The sequence below is a fragment of the Chinchilla lanigera genome, unplaced genomic scaffold, assembly GCF_000276665.1.
Source record: "Chinchilla lanigera isolate Chin_1 unplaced genomic scaffold, ChiLan1.0 scaffold00085, whole genome shotgun sequence".
NCBI classification, from domain to species: Eukaryota; Metazoa; Chordata; class Mammalia; order Rodentia; family Chinchillidae; genus Chinchilla; species Chinchilla lanigera.
In genome coordinates, this window is record NW_004955486.1 from 8,307,695 (window position 1) to 8,333,016 (window position 25,322).

At 59.1% G+C, this 25,322-nt stretch overlaps 1 protein-coding gene across 1 annotated transcript in view; it reads right to left on the reverse strand.

Moving 5' to 3' along the window:
* The window catches only part of Prdm16 (PR domain containing 16), a gene marked incomplete at its 5' end in the record, with an annotated part of 187,941 nt that extends 167,847 nt beyond the window's left edge, over window positions 1-20,094 (reverse strand). The window contains 1 exon segment of the mRNA XM_013504223.1: window positions 19,745-20,094. Within this exon segment, the coding sequence (XP_013359677.1) occupies window positions 19,745-20,094 (350 nt within the window).
* Between the last annotated feature and the right edge of the window lie 5,228 nt (window positions 20,095-25,322).

Genomic DNA, 25,322 nt, shown 5'->3' on the forward strand with positions numbered 1-25,322 from the left:
GGAGCAGCTTCCGGCTGGGACCCTGACACTCAAGGGGGGATGTGCACAGCGGAAGGAGGGGCTCTGCCACCCCTGGAGTCCCCATGGTGCTTAGACCAGACTCCCAGTGTTCGCGAGGTACCCGCCTTGGGCTGAGGGTCTCAGGATCACAGAGGGTGACCCCAGCCCTGAGCCCCCGGGATAAACGAGGAGCTTAACTAGCCCAGGGCCATAGAAAAGAGGAAGGGCCGGGAGAACAAAGCTGCCGCGGCTCTGCCCCTGGCATTGTGCGCACTGGCCCCTTTCCCAGCGTATCGGTCTCCCATTGAACGGGCGGGCGCGGCGCAGCTCTTCCGAAGCCCTGATGGGTTTTCACGAGGTGGTGAATGGAGTGCAAATTAGCGGCGTCCTCGGGAGCCTTGTTACTGTCACTCCCAGCCCAATGCTCCAAAGGCAACGCGCGGATTAATCAATCCAAAGAACTCGCCCTTTCTCAGAGCAAGGTAGGAAACTATTTATTGTCTCCTCTTTCATGTTCCGTACGTTCTGCCTGCCGCGATGAGTGGGGAGCATTCCCAGCTGAAGGGGGCAGTGGATCAGCAGCCTCTCTGGTGCACACCCATCTGGCCTGGCCGGCGCGCGCGCGCGCGCGCACACACACACACACACACACACACATACACAGTGCTCCTGGCCCCGGGATGCCAAGGAAGAGACCATCCCAGGAGGGGGCAGGTCCGCAGCAGCTCCCAGAGGTCACAGCTGTGACTCTGGAAGACTAACGCCAAGGCCAGGGTCATAGAGCTGAAGAAGCCAAATCAGATCTGCTTCCAGGTTGGGATGCATGACCCAGGTTTAAACTGAACCTGCTTTTGCCTACAAGCTCACAGTTGCTCTGTGCCAAACTAGATGAAGCCCATGGCCCTTAAACCGATTCTGCTCAAAGTCAGGGGGTGATGCTCCCAGGAGGACAGGTCTCTGCAGAAGAGGAGCAGCGGCTCTGCCGTACGACACGGACACACTTTGGGTCCACCCAGGGGGGTGGCTGGCAGCATCAGGTCTTGAACAAATACGCCTGCAGGGTATGCGCAACAGGGCCTGGCACATGCGTAAACATGAGTGTCCAGTGAGCAAGCAACACACACTCGAGGAGGAGCCAGGTAAACAAAGAAATGTCTGACTGCACAAACAGGTGTTTATCTACAAATATCCAATAAATAAATAAACGTCTAACGAATGAATAAACACAAATATGTCTAAAGAATAGGCAGATAAATACATAGCTAATAGATAAATAAATGTCCAAACACTGACATTTATTGTATGGAAACATGCACACCTAATGAAGGAACAGATACACATATGCCTACACAAGTGCATACATAAAAATCTAAAGGGGCAATGAATAAACAAATATCTGATGCATATGAGAGTGCAGCTGAGGATGGAGGAACAAGTAGGCAGTAAATGCACAAATAAATACCGAATGAATGAATAAATCTAAGTACCACACCTCCCTAGTGCAGAAAGGTATATCTAACAAATGGACTGACAAATAAACATGTGATGGGTGAATGGGTAAATGTGACTATCTAATTACTGACCTCTTGACCATCAGTAAATTCCAAACCTCCTTCTGGGGCCAAGTCCAGGCCCTTTCCAGCCCTGACAGTCCCGGGGGCACACTCAACCGGGCCGTCCCCTGGCCTGGGACCGCCCCCCGCAACCGTAGGACAGGGCCCCTTTCTCAGGAGCAGAGCTGACTTTGTCGGCCTTTGTGCGTGTGGCTCCGCTGAGATCAGGTCTGAAAGTAAAGCCTGCTGTCACCCACCATGCCAGCACACTGCCAGGGCTCTCCAACCTGCCGTGGTCCCCCCCCCCCCCCCCTCCCCCCCCCCCCCGCCTTCCTGGGCCTCAGTTTCCTCACCTGCCATTGTTCCATGGGGAACATGCCTGGTCGGGTTGAGCAGGTGGTGTCTGTGGACAGAGTTTCACAAACTCCAGGAGCTGTGGGAAAACCAGCCATTGCCCCTGAATGCCTTCCCCCAATGATAAAATTTAACTGCAGGTGTACACGTGGCACAGAAGGAACAGTTTTCTGGTAGTATAATTTTAAGTGCAGGTGTTTATTCCGTGTGCTCCCATTCTAGGCACCCATACCTGGGTGGCTTTTTAAAATAAGACAATAGCAGGAGTCACAGACTGTCAGAGTGTCTGGTGTCTTCCTGCGACCCCTACAAAGTGCTGCCGTAGTTCCCAGCTTCAGTAGGAATTCTGCCAGGGACCCCCTCCATTTTGCCGCCATGGACTGAAGGCTGCGTTTCTAGACCCTGGCCTCACACGGAACTTGGGGCAGCTCCTCTGTGTGGACGGAGGCCGTGGCTCTCAGGGCCACTTGCCAGCCCAACCTCCCCCCACCAGGAAGTGGGATTTTCTGTAAATTGTGCCAACCGATGCTCCGGAGATGAGATTCCAGAACATTCCCTGCCACCCGCAGGCAGCCTCTCTGGAGCTTGAGGGGAGCCAAGGTGCTAGAGACGCAGCCCACTCCAGCTCAGCCTCCCCCTTTCCTGCCTGCTCTCCCGGGGACATGACCCTCTCGAGCTCCCGGGGGTTCGGGTGGGCCCAGCAGGGGCCGTGCTCCCTGCTGTCAGAGGTGGGACGATTTCTGGGCTGCGGTTCCTCAGCACGATCGTGCTGGGTGAAACCCAAGCTTGGACTCGTTTCCCATCTCTCTTGTGTCCTTTCCGACTCAGGCATGATTAATTTCCTCTTGACCTTGGAACTGACACTTTTCCATATTTTTGAGGAACACATGGAAGGCTGCATTCTCTCTGGGGTCCCCTCGAGTCCTGCTGGCTCACAGCCGGGGCGCCCATGCTGGGATGAACACCCAGGAGTGCCGTCCCCCGCCCAGGAGCAGACAGTGCCGAGGGGATGGAATAAGTCACGCAGGGCAGCTGCGTCGACGCCCTTCCACCCTGTGGGGGCGTTGGTCACCCTCTGCCCACAGCGAGGCCCAGAGTTGGCAGCCCATGCAGGAGGGAGGAACAGGAAGTGCAGCAGACGCAGGGGCTCTCAATCAGGGCAGCAGGTGGTCCAGTCACATCCACGGGGTGCATGGGCCCTGCGTCTAGGGCACTGGACAACTGCGAGGCCCAAGACGAACAGCAGGGCCTGGCTGTCAGTGGGGCCAGGTGAGAAGGAAGCCAGCTTAGAGTGGCCTTGGCAGCCAGTCCACTTTGCCTCCTGACCCTCCTTGGGGTGGGACCTCAGGGGAGGCACCCTGAGGGGTTGTGAGTTCTGCCTCCCTGGCTGCAGATGGCTGTCAGACCCTCCAGGCAGGGGCTAGTCAGGAAGCTCCTGCATCTCCCTTCATCCTCCCAGCAGCTGAGGACTCCGGACTGCCTCAGACAAGAAACTGAGGCAGGAGATGGTGACAGGGTGGAGTGACGTCTGCAGGGCCACGGAACCAACAGGTGGCAGGTTCAAACCCAGGGCTCTGGAGGTTCCCCGCCCCAGCCACCCAGCCACTTTATGAAAAGCAGGAGGACAGGGTCTGCTCCAGGAGCTGGGGGCTTCCTGTCTCCCCCCAGTTCCCTGACATTCTGGGGTCCACGGCAGGGGGCAGCAAGACGTGGGGTTCCACTCAGAAGCCTGCAGGCATGGCCTGGGGAGCAGGTTTGTGAATGCCCTAGGAAGGGGGCCACGCTCAAGTCCAGGCAGGGAGCTCGTTTCAGTCCTCAGAGAATCACACGCACACTTCCAACCCTGGCCGTTCCCTACACGGCGACCATCCCCTTCTGAGGGCACCAGCTCTGGGAGTGCAGATCCCCCAGTGGCAGTGTGGGGGTGAGAGTGTCTGACAGGCCACGGAGGCACAGGGAGCTGGACGAGGGCTTGGCCAGCTGCACAGACGGAAACTGTCCTCTCCGTCAGTGCTGGCCCCACCACTGGGCACCAAGGCCCTTGACCGCTGTAGATGTAAGCACACTGGCCCGGAAGCCACTCTTTGGTGGGGCTCTTGCCGAAATCTTGCCACTCAGGCCCGAATGCTGCCCTCTCAAAGGAGCAGGGCTGGCAGATCCACAGGGAATTGCTGGGCAAGGGACATAGGTGGCAGAACTAATGGGAAGACCTGCTCTGCAGCTGGGGGTTTCTTTCCAATCAGAAGAAGGGGTGGGCAGGTAGAGTTCTGTCTTTGTAGTTCTTCTGGCCATGAGCCACAAGGACACGTCCTCAGGAGCTCCCACCGAGGCCAGCACCCCCATACACAGCTTGGACCCTGTACCCTCCACTGTGTTCCAGTTTTCTAGAAGCTGGCCCTCAGTGGGCCCACAGGCAGTGGGGGTGGGGGCCTCTGCACCCAGGGTGAGCTCTCCTTAAGTGCTTTGGGGTCCTGTGTGGCCCCAGTGCCCAGCCTGGATGCCCTTCATCCCTCAGTATCCCAAATGTACCCCGACCTCCTGCCTCACCGGTCCAGCCCAAGTCCCTTGAGGCTCAGGCCACCTGTGTCTGCAGACAACCTGGACCTCAGCAGCTTCAGGCCTCACAGTGTGACCCCAGCCCTGGACAAGGTTTGCCCAGCACACAGGCGTGCACCCTCCATCCTTGCCAGCCCACCTCTGCCCTGCTCAGAACCCCTGTCCAGCTCAGCTCACCCCAAAAAGCAAGGCCCCGCTGCTGCACAGGGAGACACTTCTTTCTGGTCCTGAGCACCTGCCCAGCCACCTTGCCAGGCTGGCCACCCTCGTGCGGGAGGCGCTCTCAGAGTGCCTCTGTCCAAGACATGGTCTGCGTTGGTCATAGCCCTGGGTAGGGCCCCTCAGACATGCCTGCTTGTGCCAAGCATGGGGCCCGGATCCCCTGAGAGTTCAGTCGTGGACAGGACCTCACTCATCCCACAGCATTACTGACAGACAGGTTTGGGGGGGTGACCCCAGCACTGGGGGGCCACCCATCCAAGTCCAGGGTGTTGGCTCTTGAAGGTCACCACACACCAGCTTGGGCCTTGCTAAGCAAATGGGAACAACAGTCCGAGCCAGGCGCCTCTGCCATGGCCAGATTGACGGGACGGCAGGGGGTGCTGGTTGCGGCCCCTTCAATGTCACCTTGCATGGTTGCCAGCAGTAGCGGGGTGGTGCTGGACCCCAAGGAGAGGAGCGGGCTGGGGGGCTGGGGACTGGGGGCCTTCAGTGGGCAAAGTCCCTGGGAGGGTACATGGTGCCCACCCAGGGTTCAGACGGCAGAAAGGCAAGGGCAGCAGGCAGCTGCAGAGGGCCCAGGCGGGAAAGCTCTCTGCACCCCAGAGGGGGCAGCCCAAACCCCGCACACAGGCCTTTCATCTCCACCGGCCGCCCTAATCATCAGATTCCACCTCATGCTTAATCCTGATTTTCTTTAAAAACTGGATTAGGCAAATCTCATCTGGAAAATTAATTAATGTATGAATTCAACAAATATTTACTGAGCATAGCACTTTGTTAATTAGTTTTTTCCTGTAATCTCCTGTCTCCACACACCCTATTATTATTATTATTATTATTATTATTCTTTGCCCTTTCAGGTTTCTGGCTGGTCCTTTCTATATGTTATAGGTTTTACTCTCGCTTCCATTAACATTTTTTTTTGCCTAATTGAACTACTGTAAGTTTTGCTCTTATGTCACCAACCACATGAGTGCACGTTGAATCTCGACATTTTCCATGGCGTAAATCAAGTGACCGAGGGGACGGGAACGGGGAACAGAACGGGACAGCTCTCCTCGGGATGGGGCGCTCGGAGGGGCGACGCGGGGCCTGTCCCCTGCGACTGCATCCGCGGTGGTTTCCACTGCCGCCTGGGACCGCGGTCAATGGCCATCCTCCTCCTGTGTCCGCCACTGGCCTAGGTAAGTACATCCTCCGGAGCGCCCCACCCCCAGTCAGACAAAAGTGAACTGCCGGCCACGGGGAGAAAGGGAGGGGGCCCTTTTCAGGCCCTGAATGGAGCCCTCATTTAGGCAGCTTTGTACCCTGGCCTTTACTTCCCCTCCCCTTCTTACCTCATTCAGGGGGCTTCTGACTTCAGCTAATTCCATCACAATCCCGCGGCCTTCCCAGCCCGTTCCGGAGCACATTGTCCTGCCCCCCCCACGGGGTCCCTCTCTCCAATTAGCCAACTGCTGGGTCCCCTCCCTCTCCACTCCTTTCCTGCCCGCCCGCCCGCCCATTTTTAACCATTTCCTTTTTGAATGAGATGCCCAAGTGCCTTTGGGACAAGTGTCCTGCTAGCTAGGGTGGCCGGTCAGCAAGCCTGGGCCCAGGCAGTGCCCCAGGTCACAAGCAGGTGGCTGCTGCGGCATCTGAAGCTCACATGGTCTTTAAGGATCACCAGGAAACACAGGGCTGTGCCCCATGCCCCCCAAACCCCCAGCTGAAACGGAGCCTGCAGCCTCTGCCTTGGGCAGCAGGGACTCGAGGTGACCCTGTGGGCATGGCCTGCGCGGGAAGTCTTCCTCTCTCCCTGTCTGGGGTCCTTGATTGCTTAGTTGTCCTGCAGGATTCACCTCACAGTTTTGCCCCCAAAAGCACTCTTTTCTGCCAAAATAAGAAGTTTTAAAGCCCAAAGGGGCAGGTGGAAGCCACTGGAGTCACTTGCGTCCCCGTCATCATGTTTCCTGTCAGAGCAGGGGCTCGGGGGCCCGGTTGCTTCCCTGCTGGTACCCAAATGAAGAACATGGATTGGCTGAGATGCTAGCACTCAGCATCTTAGGTCTACGATTTGCGGTGGCACCCCAGCGAATTTGTTACTCCTGGGTCTCACCTGTCCACGCTCCTGGCCCAACCACGGCCCCTCTTGCATCCTGGGAAGTCTCAGGATCCTGGGGCAGGTGTGTCCCTGCCCCATCTCTGTCACCAGCCAGACCTGGGGGTGACACAGCCCAGAACTCTGAGCTCTGAGGGGCCTGCCAGGAACAGCGTTGTCCTCCGGGAATGGCCCAAGGCCCATACCTCAGAAGGGGTCCTGACGGAAAACGCGCCTTTGCAGATGTTCCTGACTGAGCCCCGGTGAGCAACGTGGCCCTGAATCCCATCTGGCGGCTGTCCTTCGAAGCAGGGCACGTTCTGAGGAAGAAGCAGTTGCCGTAGAGGTCCCAGGGGGCCCTGCGACCTTGGCCTGTGCTTCCCCAGCAGAGAGAGGGAGCGAAACGGGTCCACCGGAAAGCTGCTGCAGCATAAGAATTCACACACTTCTCTGCAGCAACATAATTTTTTGTCAAAGTGCCTCATCGTTCCCCAAAATCTACTTCGGCCATCAGCAAAGCCAGGGGTTGCGGGGGACAGCAGCCTGTGTTCGCCTGGACGGATCTCTGTGCTGGAGGCAGTCACCTTCTCAGGAGGGACAGGGTCCAACCAGGGGCAGCTTCTGGGCCAGGCTGAGGAGACTGTGGGGAAGAGTTTCTGTGTCCTGATAAAGGAAGCGCTCCCCACTCTTCATCCTTAATCTCTGGGAATCAAGTGCTAGCTAGAGCTGGGGTGGCTTCAACACTGCATTTCATCTCCCATTGGGCAAGTGGGGAAACGGAGGCCCAGAGGCAGCGGGGACTTGCCTAGGCTCTCAGCAGCGTTCCTACAGCTCAAGCCTGAGCTGTCTTTTCTGCCTCTGTGACCTGGGAATCTCAACTGGTACGTTGCTTTTTTAAAACTCACACAAAAAAAGTGATTTTTCAAAGCAATAGATACAAAGAGCTTGACATATCCGTACTGCCCCCAACCGCAGACCATCACCGGGACATACGACTTGGAATCGTGTAATTAAAATGCAAGAGGCTGAGGTGGGATGGGTAGGCTTTGCTCTCCCAGGAGTCTTCAGGGAGGCTTTGCTCTCCCAGGAGTCTTCACCGCGGTTTGCAGTTAAGGTCAGGAGCTGAGCTCCTGTAGCCCCGCCTCTTGGTGGGGTCATGGGCAGCAGGGTGCCCCTCCAGCCCCAGGGGGAAGTGTGCACCTCTTCCCTGTGGGGCATCCCCTGCCTCTGGGACCTTTGCATTTCCCTATGACGGATTCCTCGGGCAGGCTGGTGATCAGCTCTGGGTATGCAGAGAGGTCACCATGTGCCAGACACTGAGGGAGGAGGTGCCAGCACCAGGAGGGTAGGGTGTGCACACCCTGCGAGGGCCTGGGTGCCACCTCCAGTCCTCACAACTGGTACAGAGCCTGGTCTCCCTTGGGAGCACCCAGGGCTGTGGAGGCACAGGGACAGACATTAGTGGGAGCCCCTGGGGGCCAAGCCCTGGACCTCAGCTCTGGGCCTGGCAGTGCCCCCCTCTGGGAAACTGGCGCTATGCTGCACCCAGCCCCATGCCATCTTTCCAGCCAGTGACATGAAGGTGAGCTCCTGAGGATGTGCAAGCCACAGGCCTGGGAAATGTCTCTTCCTTCCGCATAGCCGCTGCTGAGATCGCACTGAAGTCGTGGAAGGCTTTTCCCAAAGTGCAAAACACACCTTCGACACCGCGGTCTCCTCCAACAAGAGCAAGGCCTCGCTGCTCCCCAGACCCAGAGCCCAGGACCCCCGGCCTCTGGGAATGCTTCAGGCACTCGGCAGCTGGCATTCCGTGGGCTCCAGTCAAACCGGCCGAGGCGCAGGGTGACAGTTCTGGGCATCATGGCCTTCCTCGGCCTGCACCTTCTCCTTGTCCTCCTCTCCTCCTCTTTCTTTTCTTGAGCTTCTTCACCTTCCGCTCCCTCCCCCTCTCCTCCATCTCTTCCTCCCTCCCCTCCCTCCTGCCCCTCTTCCCCACCCTCCTCCGGCTCCCCTTCCTCTTTCTCCTTGTGCCCTTCCTCCTGTTCCTCCTCTCCGTGCCGTCTTCCTCTGCTTCCTTCTGTCCCCCTTCCTCTTCGGTGTCCCCTTCTTCATCTTTTTCCTCTTCTTCTTTCTCTGCCTACTGCTCCATCTGCCCCGCTGCCCCGCTCCCTTCCTTTCCCACCCTGCCATGTCCTGGCTTGGGTGGAGATCCACCGAAGGATTTTTCATGTCCAGCAGAAGACGGGGTGAGGATGAGGGGTGAGGTGCTCACTGCTCTCTTTGAGGTTCCTTCTCCTGAGCCCACGAGCCTGCTGAGGTCCGAGCTCCTTTTCTGGAGAGCAGAAAGCACCATCAGGGACACTGGAATTTCCTACAGATCCCACCAGGGAAGACTCCAGGCTGTGGGACTTCGGGCTGGGCAGGGGCCAGGCAGCCGCACGTCCTCCTCCAGTGTGTGACGAGTCACTCTGTCTCCCCAGAGTGGAGACACTGGGCCACTGCCACAAAGCAGTCTCTCCTGGAGAGACAGGGGAGCCCCCGCCCCCTGTAGAGGAATCGAGACAGTGCCACCTTCAACCTGGGCTTGGCTGTGTGCTCCTGCAGGACACCTGGCAGTGCGGGCAGGTGAGTCCAGGCGCAGCAGAGCTCTGTCCTCCACCCCAGGTCCATGGGCCACCACGCGGGGTTGTCCAGGCCTGAGGTTCGGCCAGGGTACCCGGCCAAGGGATCTTTGTGATTCTCCGTTGTGACACCTCTTCTCCTCCATGGGCTCCTGACACATCTGCTCCACCCAAGGCTCCTGGCAGACTGGGGCCCAGAAGTTCTGGAGGCAACTGGAACCTTCTAGAAATGGCTTCCTGGCTGCTCGGATGTCTGAGGGGCCTCTCCCCATTCTTTCTGTGGAGGGACTCTTGTTCCTGGTGCGGGCAGGGGTCGCACAGCCAGCCAGACTCCCTCAGCCAGACCCCGAGCCGTGACTGAGGAGCAGAGCGGAGACCCAGGGCTGGGGCTGGGGCCTCCACAGCCCACAGCGCACTCATGATTCTTCACATGCAGCGCTGCTCTCCCCGCCCACCGCTGGGGCGGCCCCAAGACCCCACCCCCCGCCACACACCCTGCTGCTGCCCACAGTCCCTCTCCTCCTCTCCCTGGGTCACCCGCAGCCGAAGTCCTGGGCTCTGGAGGTGCTGCCAGAAACCAGTAACCAACCAGCAAGCATCCTAATCCCCGTCCCCCCGCTCTCCCTGCACGCTGTCAGGCCTCTGCTGAGCGCCGGGGCCAAAACGCAGGCTGATAAATTAGTCTAGAGGGAAACAAGGCCGCTGCTACTTGTAAAAGGTCATTTCGACTTTGTTCTGGGTGAGGGTTTATCTCAGCTGCCGCCACGACAGACAATGCCTGGGGCCTAAATGGCAGAAATCTTAGCTCTGCCCGTGAAATTACTGTGCTGATAAGCCAGATGGACTTCAGAGAGATCTAAATGGGAAAGGAGTGGATGTAGGTATTTTCGAACCTGATTGAGCAGGGAAGACACAATGGGATGTACAATTAAACTGGGCATTAGCCCAGAAGGGAGAGGTGCGGCCGCGGGGCCAGACAAAGGGTGGTTCCCGAAGCCCGCTCTGCCGGTAATCCCCGGCGCTGCCCACACCGGCCCGAGGGGCACAGCTGGGGAGGGACGCGTGAGCACGGCCAGGCCACTGCCGCTGGAGGCCCAGGTTTCTTCAGACAGCGGGCATGGCGCCATGGGTGATGCCCACCCTGCGCACTGCGCCCCGGGGCCTTCTGCATGCCAGGCCGGTGCTGCAGGTGAGTATGAGCCCGAAGAGGCTGTGGGACAGCGACCAAGGGAGACGTGCTAAGGGGACCCTGGTGAGAGACCAGAGTCACCGTGGTTGTGTCGTCCATTTGATGTTTTGGACAGCGTGCGAGGCAGGTGCAGGAGCACAGTCCTTCCACAGCACACAAACACGGCCCTGCTGGGAGCTTGGGTGCAGCTGCCTTCTTAGCTGGGGTGTCCCGGTGAAGAGCGCTGAGAGAATGAGCCCCAGGTGTCACAGGCCAGCAGGAGTAGCCTCTGCCGCCATGCCAGAGGCTGGCAAAGTGAGGCGGCCTTCGTAGGACCATCCTGTAGCCCACCGCCCCAGGCAGCCTGTGAGCTGCCTGGCTTTTGGCCGAGGCCAAGGTGGCAGGGACTCATTACAAGCACATGCCTGCCCCACGGATTACAGCCACAAGAATTCCCATCGCTCCTGATAAGCAGGATGGCCTGGCCGGGTGGAATCTCTGTCCTCTGCCGCCCAGGGAGCATGGGGCTCACGTCCCCGCCATTCCCAGGACACCTTTTATGGCCTGGAAGGCCTGGGGTTCTTGTGACCCCGCAGCGGCCCCACCCTCAGGAAGGCCTGGGCCCCTGCTTCCCGTGCAGCCGCCCCTGGGAAATGACTCAGATGGAAATGCTGCTAGTGCTGAAGACCAACACTGTGGGTTCCCCAGGGGTCGCCCTCCCCAGCCATATGGGATGAGCCCAGGGGTTTAATGCCAGCACCAGTCTCACAGGGACCCCATGGGCTCAGACACCTGAGATGATTGATGTGCGAGGCAGCATCACTCCCTGCCTGGCCCACGCGATGCGCACCAGCCTGACTCAGCCTGTTCTACTGACAGCTGAGGCCCCAGTCACCCAAGTGCCATGGTGCCTGGATGTCCACGATGGGTGGGGCCACTCCAAGCACTGGAGCTGCATGAGATGGAGTGAAACTTGCCGTTCTCGGCCAGTGTTGGGGACATGAGTGGGAGGGCAGAGAGGAGGCCGGCTGCAGGGACACCAAGGCAGCCCCGGGCGCACACTCCTCGGATGCTATCAGAAGGCAGATTCCCAGGAGTCATCCTCCCCAGGAATCCTGGCCCAGTGGGCAGAGGGTGGGCCTGGAGTATCGTTTTGCTAGAGCCCTGGGCTCTCAGTACAATCATTTGAGGATTACAGCTCAAGGACTGTAAGTGTGAGGGCTTCTGGGGGTCTTGAGCTGCACCCCACACGATGACAGCTGGGCCAGAGCCCTGTCTGAACACATCTCCATCCTCTGTGGCCCCTGGCACCCTGAGGCCAAGGCAGAGCCCGGCACTCAGCCTTGGAGCAGCTGGTGGTACTCTCTAGGGTCCAGGAATACTGGGTCATAAACAAGGGCGCCGCCTGGTGAGCAGTAACTAGCCCCCACCGGGCCCACTGTGACCCGGTGCAGGTTAGCTGCTTTACCAAGGAGGAACCAGAGCTAGGTTTGGAGCCCATGCTGGTCCTGATGGATCACCTGCCCCTCACCCACCAGCCAGGGCCTCACTGGCTTCCATTCCCTACCAAGGCTTCCTATCTTTGGGGTCCGGACAACCAGATGCCCCTGCTTGGTCCCTGGATCAGTGACCTGGAGACTGAAACTGCCCTCTGCACCCTCGGCCTCAGGTTCCAGCCAAAAGCGGGGCTGTGCTAATCACAGCACTGCCTGCAGGGGACCAGATGAGAAAGAGCCTCCCATGGGGGGTGCCCCATAGGTGCCCACTTGGGGTCCAGGGCTCTGTGGTCAGGTCGGCCCACCAGGCCTGCACAGCCCACCGAGCGCAGGGGTGCCTCTGTTGGGGTCCGGGGAGACATAGCCCTTATTCTCCTTAAGGAAAACAGAAAGGAGGGAGAGGGGAGGGGAAGGGAAAGGGCCAAGGAAGGGCCTGGCCCGCGGAAGCCTCAGGGAGCAGCCGGCCTCCCCCTGCCCGTCAGCCCGGCTGTGCTGTCTATGGCCTGAGACACAGGTCCGTGCCGGGAGGGCTGGGCTTGTCCTGGGGGTGTGATGTGGATGGTAAAATACCATTTAAGAAGCTGGCATACGTGAATGTCTCTCGAATATGAAAAGAAAACATTTATTTCCCTTTTTCGCCTGTGAATCAGAACGCGCTATTTAAAGCAAGTGCCCTCTGCTGGGCTTCGGCTGGGTTATTACCCCTTAAGGAAGTGGAGGAGAGCCGTCGGGAGGTATTCTTAGTCATTCCTCTCCTTTTTTCCGAAATTCCTTATATACCCAGGCCGCGGAGCGGGGCTGAAGATAGTGCAGGATTTTGTGGCATTCTTGGGCTAAAAACATCCCGGCTGATGTCAGGGTACTTGGGAGAAATGGGAATGGTTGCTGATTGGATTCCTGGAGAAACGGGGTGGCCCCAGGGTTTCTCCCCCAGACTTCGGGAGCCTCCAGATCAGCTCCATTCCAACAGGAAGCCATGGGCTTCCAACCCTCATCCCTCGCTGGTGGCCGGCGGGCGCCCGCCTCTGAACCTTCTCTCCAGGTGCATGTGGCAGCATGGACACTTGCTGTGCACAGCACACTCGGGGTGTCATGGGGCAGGAAGCCCTGCCGCACTTTCTGCACTTAAATAAAGCCCCCAGGGGCCAGACAGGGGCCCGGCCAGTTGGTGTCAAGGGTGAAGAGCTGCCCGGGCAGAGGAAGGCAAATCAGCCTGAGGTTCTGGGCAGAGCCCACCCTGTGTGCCCATCATGCAGCCACCTGGGTGCCCCAGGACTCCTGCGTGTGCGTGGCAGCCGTGGAGAGGGGTCAGGGACGAGCGCATGAGTTTAGAGACAGAAAGTGCCCGGCTCTGATGCAGTGGTCATCGAGGGCAGCGGGTCCTCCCCCGCCCCTGCTACCAGGACTCCAGCCGCCGACACCTGACACGGCACTGCCCCTCCCTGCTGGGCAGCGTAAAGGGCAGAACATAACAGGAGTCTGCGAGGTAGGCCCCATCACGCACGCCAGCGGGCCAGCCCTGCGTGCACGCGGGGGCAGAAGTGTGTGTCTCGGGTACAGGCATGAGAACGCAGCCCTGCCCGAGGGTGTGCAGGAGGTCTGTGCACGGTGTGGAGCACTGGTGCCCGCACAAGCATTCCACTCACTCTTGGGCCCCTCGAGGCCGCACTGAAGCACCCCACAAGCCCCTTGCTGTGCCTCCCACCCCAGAACAACAGCTCGTGCGGCGCTCAGGCTGCCAGCCCTGCCCCCTGGCCTCCTGTGCCTGGCACTGTGATGCCAGTGTAGGAGATGTGGACGGACTCCCCCCTCTTTCTAGGCCAGCGTCCTGGACCCTGAGTGTAGATAAGAATCTTCTGGGCACTGTCATGAGCCTGGTCCCTGGGGGGGCTTGCTAGAGCTTTTGGTCCTAACTCCAGTGTCTCTGGATAAACCAGGCTTTGTCCCTACCTGCCCACAGTCCAATGAGAGCTAGTCCAGTGGACCTAGACCAAGGTCACCTGAGGAAGGCTCTGGGGAACGCTCCTGACCTTGGGAACAAGCACATGGGGAGAGGCACCAATTTTCACCCGCTTTCTGCAAACAGGGCTGCATGGCTCACTTTTGGGGGTGACCTGTACACACAGGAAGGCCCCAGCCCACCTTTCCTCTCCCAGTGTCCTGAGGTCCTCCAGAGCTGGGAGGCTTTGGCTAAGACAGTGCTGGGGCAGAGAGGAGGCTCTCGGCCTGCAGGACAGCTCACCCTGCACGTGAGCCCTGCTTCTCCATGGGGCTGCCCAGGGCTCCTAGAAACGGCAGAGCCTGCAGGAGTGGGTGCTGCTGCCCTGTCCCCTTGGGGCAAGGCAGGAGCGGGAGCCCAGGAGCAAGAAGACCAGGCATTCCCACAGGGTTGCTGGAGGCAGACTTAGTACCTGCAGCCTTTCCACAGACCCAGAAGCTGCCCCCTTCCCAAGCAGACATGTCTGCCGGGCATGTGCTGTCTGGCCTGTCCCTCTAGACTTTCCTGTGCCCATGAATCACTGGGGATCCTGCGCAAAGGCACAAGGTGACTCAGCAGGCCAGGGTGGGGCTGGATTCCACTGGGCCCTGAGCATCTACAGAGGGGCCTCACAGCAGCGCCTGGACCACAAGATCTAAGTGCAAAGGCCTGGGTGTGAAGCCGCTATTGAGGGCCTCCCTGCGGCTTTAATGCCCTGAGCCCCCTACACATCATACACTGAGCCAGCTCTCCAGAGCCACCATGCCCAGGCAGGGCAGAGACACAGGTACCGGGCCAGGATTTCCTGCAAAAGTGAAAGGGAGGATGCACGTGAGAGCAGACACACAGCCGCTCAACGCATCTGCCAAGTGTCTGCAGGCGGCAAGTCCTGCATGCAGGGAGGGCTGAGGTGATGGTGAGAGACGTGACAGCCAGACAGGAGGGGACCGAGGCCCCAAGGCCCACGGAGATCCTGAGGCTGCGGCTTCAACCCAGCCTGCGCCCAATCTACTGGCTGGTGGTGCTGTGTAAACTTTTGGGCAACTCTGCAGTCTGCTCACTGCCCTGGCCCTCGGGCCTCTCTGGCGCGTTCTTGGGGTACAGTGCAGCTGGTTCTCTGGGCTGCAGTTTGTGCTTGCCTTGCTGCCTTTAACATCCCACTGGAGGCCTGGCCTCTGGCAGGGCACCCTACATCTGGAAGCCACACACCAGCTGGGCCCCACCTTCTCAGACTGCAGCACTGGGCCAGCACAGATGTCCAGACACATGCAGGAACGTGTGTGAGGTGGACGCGTGTGCCCGCTCTGCCTCCTCCCCAGCCAAGCCACTCTGCGAGGCGTGAGGATAATGCATTCATACCCCTGCAGAAGCTCTTCCTCCTGCCCTTCAGGGCCTCTCAACACACCTGGGGGTCACTGGCAGCTCATGACCCTTGCCAATACCCTCCATGTGCCCAGGGATGGTTGCACACAGACAGTGAGGCAGCCCCAGACCTCCAGGATTTTCCCCCAGTGACCATGGAGCTCCCTGAGGGCCCTGGCCCATGCCTGGTCCATTTGTTGACTGAACAGATGAACACACCTATTAACATTCAGCCAGTCATGCCAGGGGATGTGCCGGTGCACTTGAGTACATTCCCCAGATCACTGCAACCCCATCAGGCCTCGGTAACTTTTTACAACAGCTTCTAAAACAGGCAACGCTTGAGTGCCGCAACAAGGCTTGAATGCCAGTCATGCTGGCGGGTTCCAAGCCAGGCACTGGGGGCGCCCCAAGGCTAACTTTTGGGGTACACCACACCAAGAATCTGGCAGGACTGGGAGGAGATGGTGCCCGGCGTCGGTGGAATCTGTGTTCTCCCTGGGCCTCCCACAGAGCTGCAGACCTTCGGGGCAGGTGGCCCCCAAGCCGTCCCCATCTCTGCAGCCTTTCCTTCATTAGCAAATAAATAATGCCATGATAAACGTCCTGATTTGCTGAACTCATGATCAAAACCACTGTTTTCGCAGACCTCAGGGCAATAAAATGCATTCACAGGGTGATATCCAGGCTGTGGGGTGGGCAGGCAAGGTGCAACGTCTGGGGAAGGTGCCAAGCCTGAGCGTCCAAATGCGGGCCTCCTGACGGCCACACCCAGGGGCACCTCCAGGCACTGTGCCCGCACTCACCATCTAGGGTGGGCGTCTCACGCGGGACATTTTTCCTCCTGAAATGAAAGAGTCCTGTCCTGCAGGAGTGAGGCAGCCTCTGCGTCAGCTAGAAAGTCCTGCACCCAGACCCCTGCTCCTCAGGAGGAGAGCAGAGGGTCCCCACCCCTGGACGCCTCGATCCTGGGTGCCTTGAACCGTGCTGTTATCCGTGTCAACCCACAGGGAAAGAGAGGTATTTTCCGGGGCCCAAGTCACCACCAAACCTCATGTTGGCTGTGCCCAGTGCCTCAAGTTACAAAAAGAAAAAAATTATAGACATTTTCATCTGATGTCCACCTAACGGTGCAGGCAAAAACTTCGTTCCCAGAATAGCCAGAACATTATTTCCCTCCTGTTCCAAGGTCAGTCGGAATAATCAGTGTGACCTTTCTTTCCCCTGGGTCGCCAAGGGTCCATGGCCCTCAGTTGTCTCTCTGAGGACAGGGCTCCCAGACCCTTGGGCAGCTGGATCCTGAGCGCAGCCTGGCCTGGACGCCAGGGCCCTGACTCAGAAAAAAGGCCGGGTCCCCTTGACCTCTCCTCATCTTTGCAAAGGTGTCATTACTTGTTCTTTACAGGCAACAGACTCTGTGTTAATGATAGTAAAATTCTGTTGCTCGGATTCTTAAAATTTGATTACCAGTGCAAAGAGAGAACAAGTAGGAGTCAAGTTCGGGACCATGGTGGGACTGTGTCCACGCCTGCCCGGGACAGGCCTGGCTCCAAGACGAGCTCGGAGCTTGCCCTCCAGTGGCTCTCATGCGTGGCTTCTGCTACCCGCTTCCCTGCAGAACCCAGGCAAGCTGGTGGGTGGGCAGGGCCGCCTGTGGTGCCAGTTCCAGGAGGCCCTCTGCCGCTGGCCACCAAGCACACTGGGCCCAGGTTTCCATCCTGATCTCACCCTGCTTTGCTACGATCAGGAGATAAGGCACATCCCGAGGAAGTCAAGGGAGACTCCAGGGAGGGGACAGCTGCCACTGGGTGTCTCTCCCAAGAAGGCCAACAAACACAGCAAAACAGCACCCAACTTTGCAGGACGCACATGGAAAATTCCACTCAGCCTGCCCAGCGATGGCTTCCCTGCCAGGGAACTCCAGCTATCAAGCCCAACGCCACCTTGTCGCTAACCCTGGTGAAGGTGGCTGGGCCCAACCCCTCAGCAGCTACCTCCTCCTGTCAGTCCCGCCCTCCGCTGCCAGCACGACACAACACAACGCGACACGACTGTCTGGACTGTTTGATGCAGGAAAAAAGCCCAGGGGCCATTGCAAAGCAGGGTAATGGGGGCCTGAACTGGAAAAGAAAACACGGTCAGGCGCGACCGTGGTGGGAGCGTCTGCAACACTGTTTGAGGACATGGAGTGGAGGGCACATTTCTGAGCGCAGGCATGAAAGGACGCTGTCGGGTCACAACCACGGGACAAAGCGCTCCGCAGAGGGAGGCAGTGCCCGGAGGAGGGGACGCGCCCTCACGTACTTGGAGAATAAACAGCGCTGCAGAGTCAACAGGCACAGGCAGGTGATAGCGACGGCCCGTACCAGGCCTGGCACCGTGGGAGCCGTGGCGATATGGGCCGTTTCTTTAAAATTAAAAAAAACTAGAAAGTAAAAGCAAACAGAAACTTGTATCAGAGCAGACAAGAACAAAGTCACCTCAAGGTCACCCACAGTACTACCTGCCGGGCTCACTTACCCTCCAGCATCTAAGAGCCACCTACTAATTAAATAGTACTGACCTTTTTAAGTACCTCAAACAAACACCCTTAAACCCTCTCCTGCTCAGGCAGGGAGGGCTGAGACAGCCGCTCCTGTGGGAGCCAACCCAGCGCACAGCCCCAAACTCTCATGTGCCTTAAAACTTAAGAACACTCCCCTCCGGCCCTAAGGATGGCACGTAGGCCATGACACAACCTGTCACATGCCACCCGAGGCCTGCGACTCTACACTCATCCTCTCCTGCTTCTGCTAACTCCCTGGCCCCTAGCCAGTCGGCCCCAAGGTGACCTGGGACTTCAGCCCCACACACTGCTTCGGCTGCCTGTGGACGGCAGGGGCCGGGAGCCACCGCTCACACCAGCAGTGTGCAGAGCTGCGCACACCACTGTGCTGGCCTACGGTGAAGTCCACACACCGCTACCATGAGCCACCTGGTCCAGCTGGCCTCCCACCAGGACCATCACAGCCCTCTAAAGAGCTGGGAGCTCAGGTTGACGCTCAGGCAAAAATGCTCATGACAAAGAGCCGCACAATGCTACCAGGGACCCCACATATCCCGCTAACAAGGAGGAGCCTTGTTAGGAGGAGCTCCTCAAGCAGAGCTCCTTGTGAGGAACCCTGTTGGGCCTCAGTGCCGGGGCACATGGCCACTTCCTGCTACCCTGATGGGTCCATCAACACATCCCATTTCCTGTGCTGGGCTTCAGAGCCTCCCCAGAGTCTGGAATTGGGTGCTGGGTTCTGGTATCTCCAGGGATCTAGGAGAGGTGGGCGGTGAATGCAAAGTCAGAGGGAAGGGAGCATGCAGACCTGAAGTCGGCCCTCTTTCTGCAGATCAGCTTGGAAACTTTTCCAAAGCCGCTTTGAGAGGTGGGGACAGGAGATAAAGACCCCTGCTCCATACATACTCACTCTAGCCCCTGCTGTGGGGGCCGGCGCCAGTCCCCAGGCCTCGTCCTTCCCTGGACTCTGCCCTTTCCAGCCCTGACTTCCAGGGGTCCAGTGCTTCGGAGGCTGTGAAACCCCAGAAGGAATCCGGATTGGCATTCCCACTTTCTGCCCAGCTGAGGTCCCTGCCAAAAATACCACAGAAACTTGGCTGTGTACAGCCGGTGGGAAGGCCAGGCCCATGAGGAAGTGCGTTTTTGAGGGGCTTTTAGTCCCCATGAGGCCACCTTGAGACATCCCAGATCCAGGCTCAGCATTGCCCGTGGCCTGAGCAGGGCACCTCTGAATGCTGCAGTGCCATCTTTGGAGACACTGCCCCTGTCTGGCCTGACGCACCATTCCTGTCCTGACCCCCAAGGGTTCCTGCACCATCGAGCAGGCAAGGTCTCATTCCCTGGGGCCCTCTCCAGGCTGGGCAGGAGGCCGCGGTATCTGTGCCATCCGGGCGCGGGTGCAGGCTTCTCAGGTCTCGTGAGCAGCCCCAGGCGCCTGGGACAGGATGGAGACCCACCGCAGAACCACCTCTTCTGGGCCATTCGATTAATCTCCCCGCTCAGCCACAGCCGCAGTGGCATGTTAGCACCTAGGATCCAGCGGGGGCGTGGGATGTTTTAAGACATGAGCTCATGAAAGACACATTTCCGGGAGGAGCCTACAGGGGCCGACGGGCGTCCACAAGGACCGCTGATGTTTTCTGAGTCGCGTCATGCGGGCCGCAGGATAAAATAACCCTGGGAAATGTGGCATTCGAGTGCTCTCTCCGACCGAGACCAACCAAGCCTCCCGCCTCAGGCAGCGGCTGCTCACCCAGCTTTATAAATAGATCGAACACAAGATAAATGGCCATGATCAATCATGCTCACCTCCCATCCGAAGTCGGCTTCCTTCAGTGCGGCCCGGGGCGCCAGCACGTAGGGGCCAAACCTCTCCCCGACTTCCATCTTCCGCTTGGCCCAGATCCCCAGGCCAGCCCCGGGGATGGAGGACTCCCGCAGCTCAAAGTCTGGCGGGACAGGAATGTCTTCGGGAATGTAGACAGGGGCCTCGTAGGGCGAGCCTTCCTTGGGGGTGAAGTCCTCGCTGGTGGGGAACGGGGACGGTGGCCCCATGGGGATGGGGGACAGGATGCTGTCCTCAGTCTCCTCCTCGGCACTCTGGCCAGCCAGCAGGTCTGGGTCGGGCTCATACATATTATTCACAATGTCTCCGTCACCTAAATGAGATAAAGCGATATCAGCGTCTGCAGCACACAAACTCAGGAGATGGGCCCTCGCAGGACCAGGGTACCAACACACCCACAGGCCCAGCTACCACCCCTGCCTGGCAGAGCCTGCCTCTGTGCACCCCAAGCAAGCAGGCCCAGGATACCAGAAGCCACCAGCCCCTCGGGGACCAATCCTTTAACCAGGCGGCCCTGTGCAGCAGCACCAGGTTGAGCAGAAATATTCACTCCAAAACCATGTGGCTCTCATCTTCAGCCTTGGAAAATGGGGAACCAGAAACCCTAAGTTCTCAGGAGAACTCAGAAAGTAGGGCTCCGGTGCAGTTTGCTCAGACCTCCTGCCCCCATGTGAGGCTTCTCTGGACACCCCGCTGGGGCCAGCTAGGCCCTAGGCAGTCCCTCGCAGTGCCTGATGAGCTCAGGGAAGGTGGGGAGCTGGCTTTCTGGGGTCCCGAGCCTGGGCCTCACAGGTCTGCGGGTCACAGGACTGCACAAACAGAATAGTGCCCCCAGCCTGTTTGGGGGTGGGCTTTTCTTTGAGTTCCATCCCAAGTGAAGGTTGATTCGGGACTGCATCCCCTGGAGTGCATAGAGGGTAGACTAAGGCACGTAGGACAGGAGGAAACCTGGCAGGATGGGGGGCGGTGTCCCACGGAAGGAAGTAGTTGTCCCAGTATCTGCCCAAAGCACCAGCGTAGACTCAGCAAGTGGCCAGTGGGAGTGGCCAACCAGCAGGAGCCGCCCAAGTGTCCATCAGCAGCCGAGCAGATGGGCTAACATGGTGGACTGTGTGCTGCCACAGGCAGGGGCATCAGGTACCGACGGATGTGTTTAAAACCCTCTGGCAGCCATTCTGAAGTGTACATTGCAGCCACCTCCTGTCAAGACCAGAACGTACTCCCGGCTATGACTTGGAGCCCCGAACTCCTCTAGGGGGTGGCTCTGCCCTCCTCCTGGTGTGCCTGTCCCCAGCCCATGCACATGTGGAAACATCACACCGCAGCCTGCAAACACTCGCCTCATCTGTCCCATAAAAATAAAGACACACTCCAGGCACAGCGCAGGACAGCAGACACAGACAGATACTGAATGAGCCCGCGTCTGTGGGGCCTTCGCAACCAGCAAGTCCACAGAGACGGAATGCAGCCTGGAGGTCGCTGGAGTCAGGGGCACGGCTGCTGGGGCCGGGTGTCTTTGGGTGGCAAGGGGGTTTGGAGCTAGATAGAGCTGCACAATGGCTGCACAAGAAAGCACATGTGCTCAAGGCCGCTGAATGGCTCGCTCTAAAATGGTTACTCCTTATGTCACGTGAACTTCACCTCCCTGGCCCACAGCCAGGAGGGCTGCGGGGCTGTGGAGGGCTCGCTCATAGCTCTCACTGGCTGCCAGCGTCCAGATCCAGCTGCCCAGGCCCCCGCCCGAAGCCAATCTGCAGACCTGCAGCAGTGACCCTCAGCGGCAGTGGTCCCGGGTGGCTCCCTGCTCCCTGACTTCGGCTGGTGAAAGAGAAGCCTCGGGGAGACGAGAACTTCGAAGTACCAGAAAAACGATTTCAGATTCCTCATGCTGGTTGCAAACAGATCAACTCGAGAAGTCACAAAATGTTTTCTTTCAAAAGAAACCCAAGTCACGGAAAAAAAAATCATGCGGATAACACTTATTTAATTTAGCAGCATTCACAGAAGTAATGATTATGTTTTAAGTGGCCAACGGTTCCTTTTTAATTGGCTGGTGGGCTCCTTTCAGAGACGCAGCAACAGAACTGTGCCTGGTGCCCCCGCCCCAAGCCCGGGTTGTTTAGGTTTGAAAGCACACCCCGTACGCCTCCCCGTCCACTGTGTGCGGCAGAAAGGTGAATTAGAAGGGGGGGTAATTAACATGCCACCTTATTATTTGGAGCTGGTACCGCACAGAGCTCACAAACAAAATCGCGCTGGAAGCCCGCTTCCCCGAGAATGTTCTTAACTCCTTCGGGGCGTGGCTGCCTCTGCCCAGCGGGGTGAGATCAGGGTCTGCCGCAGCCCAGGTGGGACTGTCCCCGGCGAGTGCATGTTCATCTTGGGGCTCTTTAAAAACATTTTTTTCTGTTTGAATTCTACTTCCCCCAACCCCTCACCTACTGGTGGAAAATCGATGCTTTATGGATTTGTTTAATTCACCGGCCAAGCAAGCAGCGCAGAACAGCACAGAGCTTCCTGCTGATTAAAGGGGGCTCTGTGTCTGCACCAGCCCCGGCCTCCTGTCCCCGGCGGTCACGGGGGTTAAGTGATTGCCTGCAGCCGCCAGGAAAACCGAGGGTTCCATTTCGAGTCCCCTGGCCGGGGAGAAAGCTCCTCTTTCAAAGGTGGAGGAGAGGAGGCCTAATTAGTGTGCAGAAAACATCCTGAGAACAGAAGGTGGAAGGATGGGCCCCGAGGACCGGGGAGGGGGCAGAGTGGCAGCGCAGAGGTGCCAGTGTCCACAGGGAACTGGGCCCCAGTCACTCAGCTCTTTGGGGGCATCCAGGCAACCAGAGATGGTGATCTAAAGATCAGCCATCCTCAGCCACGGGCTCCAGCCAGGACACCCTCTAAGCTGGTCACCTGGACTGGGTCCCCGGGCCCCCATGGTGGTGGGGATATTTTTCGGCCGGTGTTGTCTCAGAGGGTGGAACTCGAGCTCCTTGTGCTTTTGGAATCCCAGGCCCTACGCTGTTGGCCGCTGACCTGTCGGGAGGCCAGTTTGAGTTTTGCTGTGGTCTCAAGCTAAGGGTTCATGACTGGGGCTGTCATTGCTGGTGGTGCATTTGGGAGGTCTACTAAAATAAAGCAAAGAATGGGAGTGAGGAAACAAGAGGGGGAGGGGAGACAGCCTGATCGGTCAGCCCACAAGCGTGAGGCTGCAGCACAGCCCAGGCCGCGGTGTCCCGGGGCCACCTGGAGGAGCCACCAGCTCCAGGTGCGTCCATCCCCTCACCCTGGTGGGAGCCATCGACATCTGATCTCGCATGATGTTTCAGAGAAGAGGCAAAACCCAGCTCCTCCCTGGGGCTGGGGCTGCCCTGTCCTCAGCCCTCACCCTGCTCCTGCGTCTAGGGCTGGGAAGTCCAGTGAGCGGAGAGGGCCGGTCAGGGGCCATGGCCAGGCACAGGACAAGGGTGGTGCCTCGAGCCAACCTCACACGTGGGGAGGGTAGGAGTGGATAGCGGAGGACACAGTGGTGCTGCTCGGCATCCTTCCGAGCTGGGGACACGCAGACCCAGCGGCACAGAGCTAAGCATAGGACGGGAGCCCGAGGCAGGCCGGCTGTGCCAGCCTCAGCAGCCTGCCCCGGCAGTGGCCTGGGCCCGCAGGACACCCAGTGTGAGGGGCACATGAAGGGCAGCCGTGCTTCCTGCCGTCCCTCATAGTGGCGCACACGCCCACCGGTGTCTCAGTTATGCCTCAGTGTCACGTGCCGCCACCCCCCAAACCAGCCATTCCCCACCCCGCATGTGCACAGCTCAGCTGCAACACCCCAGCTCTGCTAGGGCGCAGGAGAACACGCAGATGCCCCTCCCTCTCCACGAGTGAAATGGAGACCAGTGCCAGAGAGAAGGACGGAGCTCTGATAAACCCAGGGAACACTGGGGAGCCATTTGCTACACCGGTTCCCGAAACTGCGGATTTTAGAAAGCCCAAGGCTAAAGCGTTGGAGGAGAGAGGAGACCCCAGGGGAGTGAGGCAACCCCAGGCTCAAGCCAGGGCACACCTTGTCCTTAGTTAATTTCTAGAGCACGCAGGTGCGAGGGAGCCAGGCAGTGCACGGCGGGGTCTGTGTGCTGAGACAGGAGGCACCGGGAGAGTGCAGGGTGGGAGGGGGCACCCAGGCCTCGCGGGGGTCCGGCTCAGGTCTAAGAAAGTTTGTACCGAGCACCATCACCCTCCTCACCTCCCAGGAGGGTGCAGCCAGGCAGGGCTGGGGCAGGGAAGGCTGTCAAGGTGCCTGGAACCCAGTGCCCAGTCCTGAGTTTGGACACCCGTTCAATCTGCACCTGAGGAGCTGGGCCGACGGCCCCGAGCCCCGGCAATCTGGAGACGCTTGGGGAGCTGGAGCCTCTGCTGTCTCTCTCACCCCTGCAATCCCACAGGGCACCCTTCACCTCACCCCTGCCAGGTGCAAGACGGGCAGGATCCCATCAGGACTGCTGCTTGTAGAGTAAGACACTGCAAGGGGCGAAAATGCGAATTCCCGTGGCACTGCTTCCCCGGGGTTCTGAGCACAGCGCACGTGGACCCCACATGAGCCATCCCCTGCTGTCCCCTGCTGTCCCCTGAGGGGGAGGGAGGGCTGTGAGTGGGCCAAAAGCGTTCGCTCCCCCGCCCACCTACTCTGGAGCTTCCTGGGCTGATGGACAGCCATGGAGACGGGTGGCCCTGCTGGACCCAGGCACCCGCCCCCGACTGCCCCAGGTCCCTGAGCCTGCACCGGAAGGGGAGAGCGCATTTCCTGGCCTCTCTTGCCTCTCTGTCTCGGGGAGACAGAGGCACTGGGAGTGAGATAGGTTCCTAGAGGGAGGGGCGAGTCCGCCCTCTCTCACCCAGGCACCATCCCTGCCCTGCCCTCTGTCCTGGGCGCCGCCCTGAGCCCGTGGAGCTGCCCAAACTGCCAGGAGTCCGTCGCTCCAGAGTCGTGGGACAAAGTCAAGAGAGGACAAATTGAAGAAAGCGCCTGGGCACCTTCAGAGGACCCGCGATACGCCAGCTGGACTCTCGTGCACCCACCCAACACCACCTTACCCAGTGCTCTCCTCTCCTGGCGGAAGCCCTGCTCCATCCCAAGCCAGCTGCGGGCAGCGCGCCTGCGGGTGCCTCTCCAGCTCAGTCTCACTCTGCCCCATCCTTTAGGGCTAGAGAAGGAGGCAGGTGCCCTACTTCCACAGAGGACGGTGTCCCCAGGAGGGACTGAGGGGGACCAGGCAGCCTGACCTCTCCCCCGGCCCGGGACAGCCCACGTGACCACTGTCCCAAGCCCAAGGGTCAACAGCAAACCGTTCTCAGCTGACTAGACACAGGCCCTGAGCAAGCACCATGGGGAGGAAAGAACACCAGGAGGCAGAAGAGGGACCCTGTGGTCCCCGACACTCAGGGAGCAGCTCGGCAGGGGACCCAGGGTGCGTTGTTGAGGGCCCCGGGAAGTGGGTCTGCCAGAAGAGCTCTCGGGTGACAGGTGGCCAGGCCCATGCCTTGTCCACTCTTGGT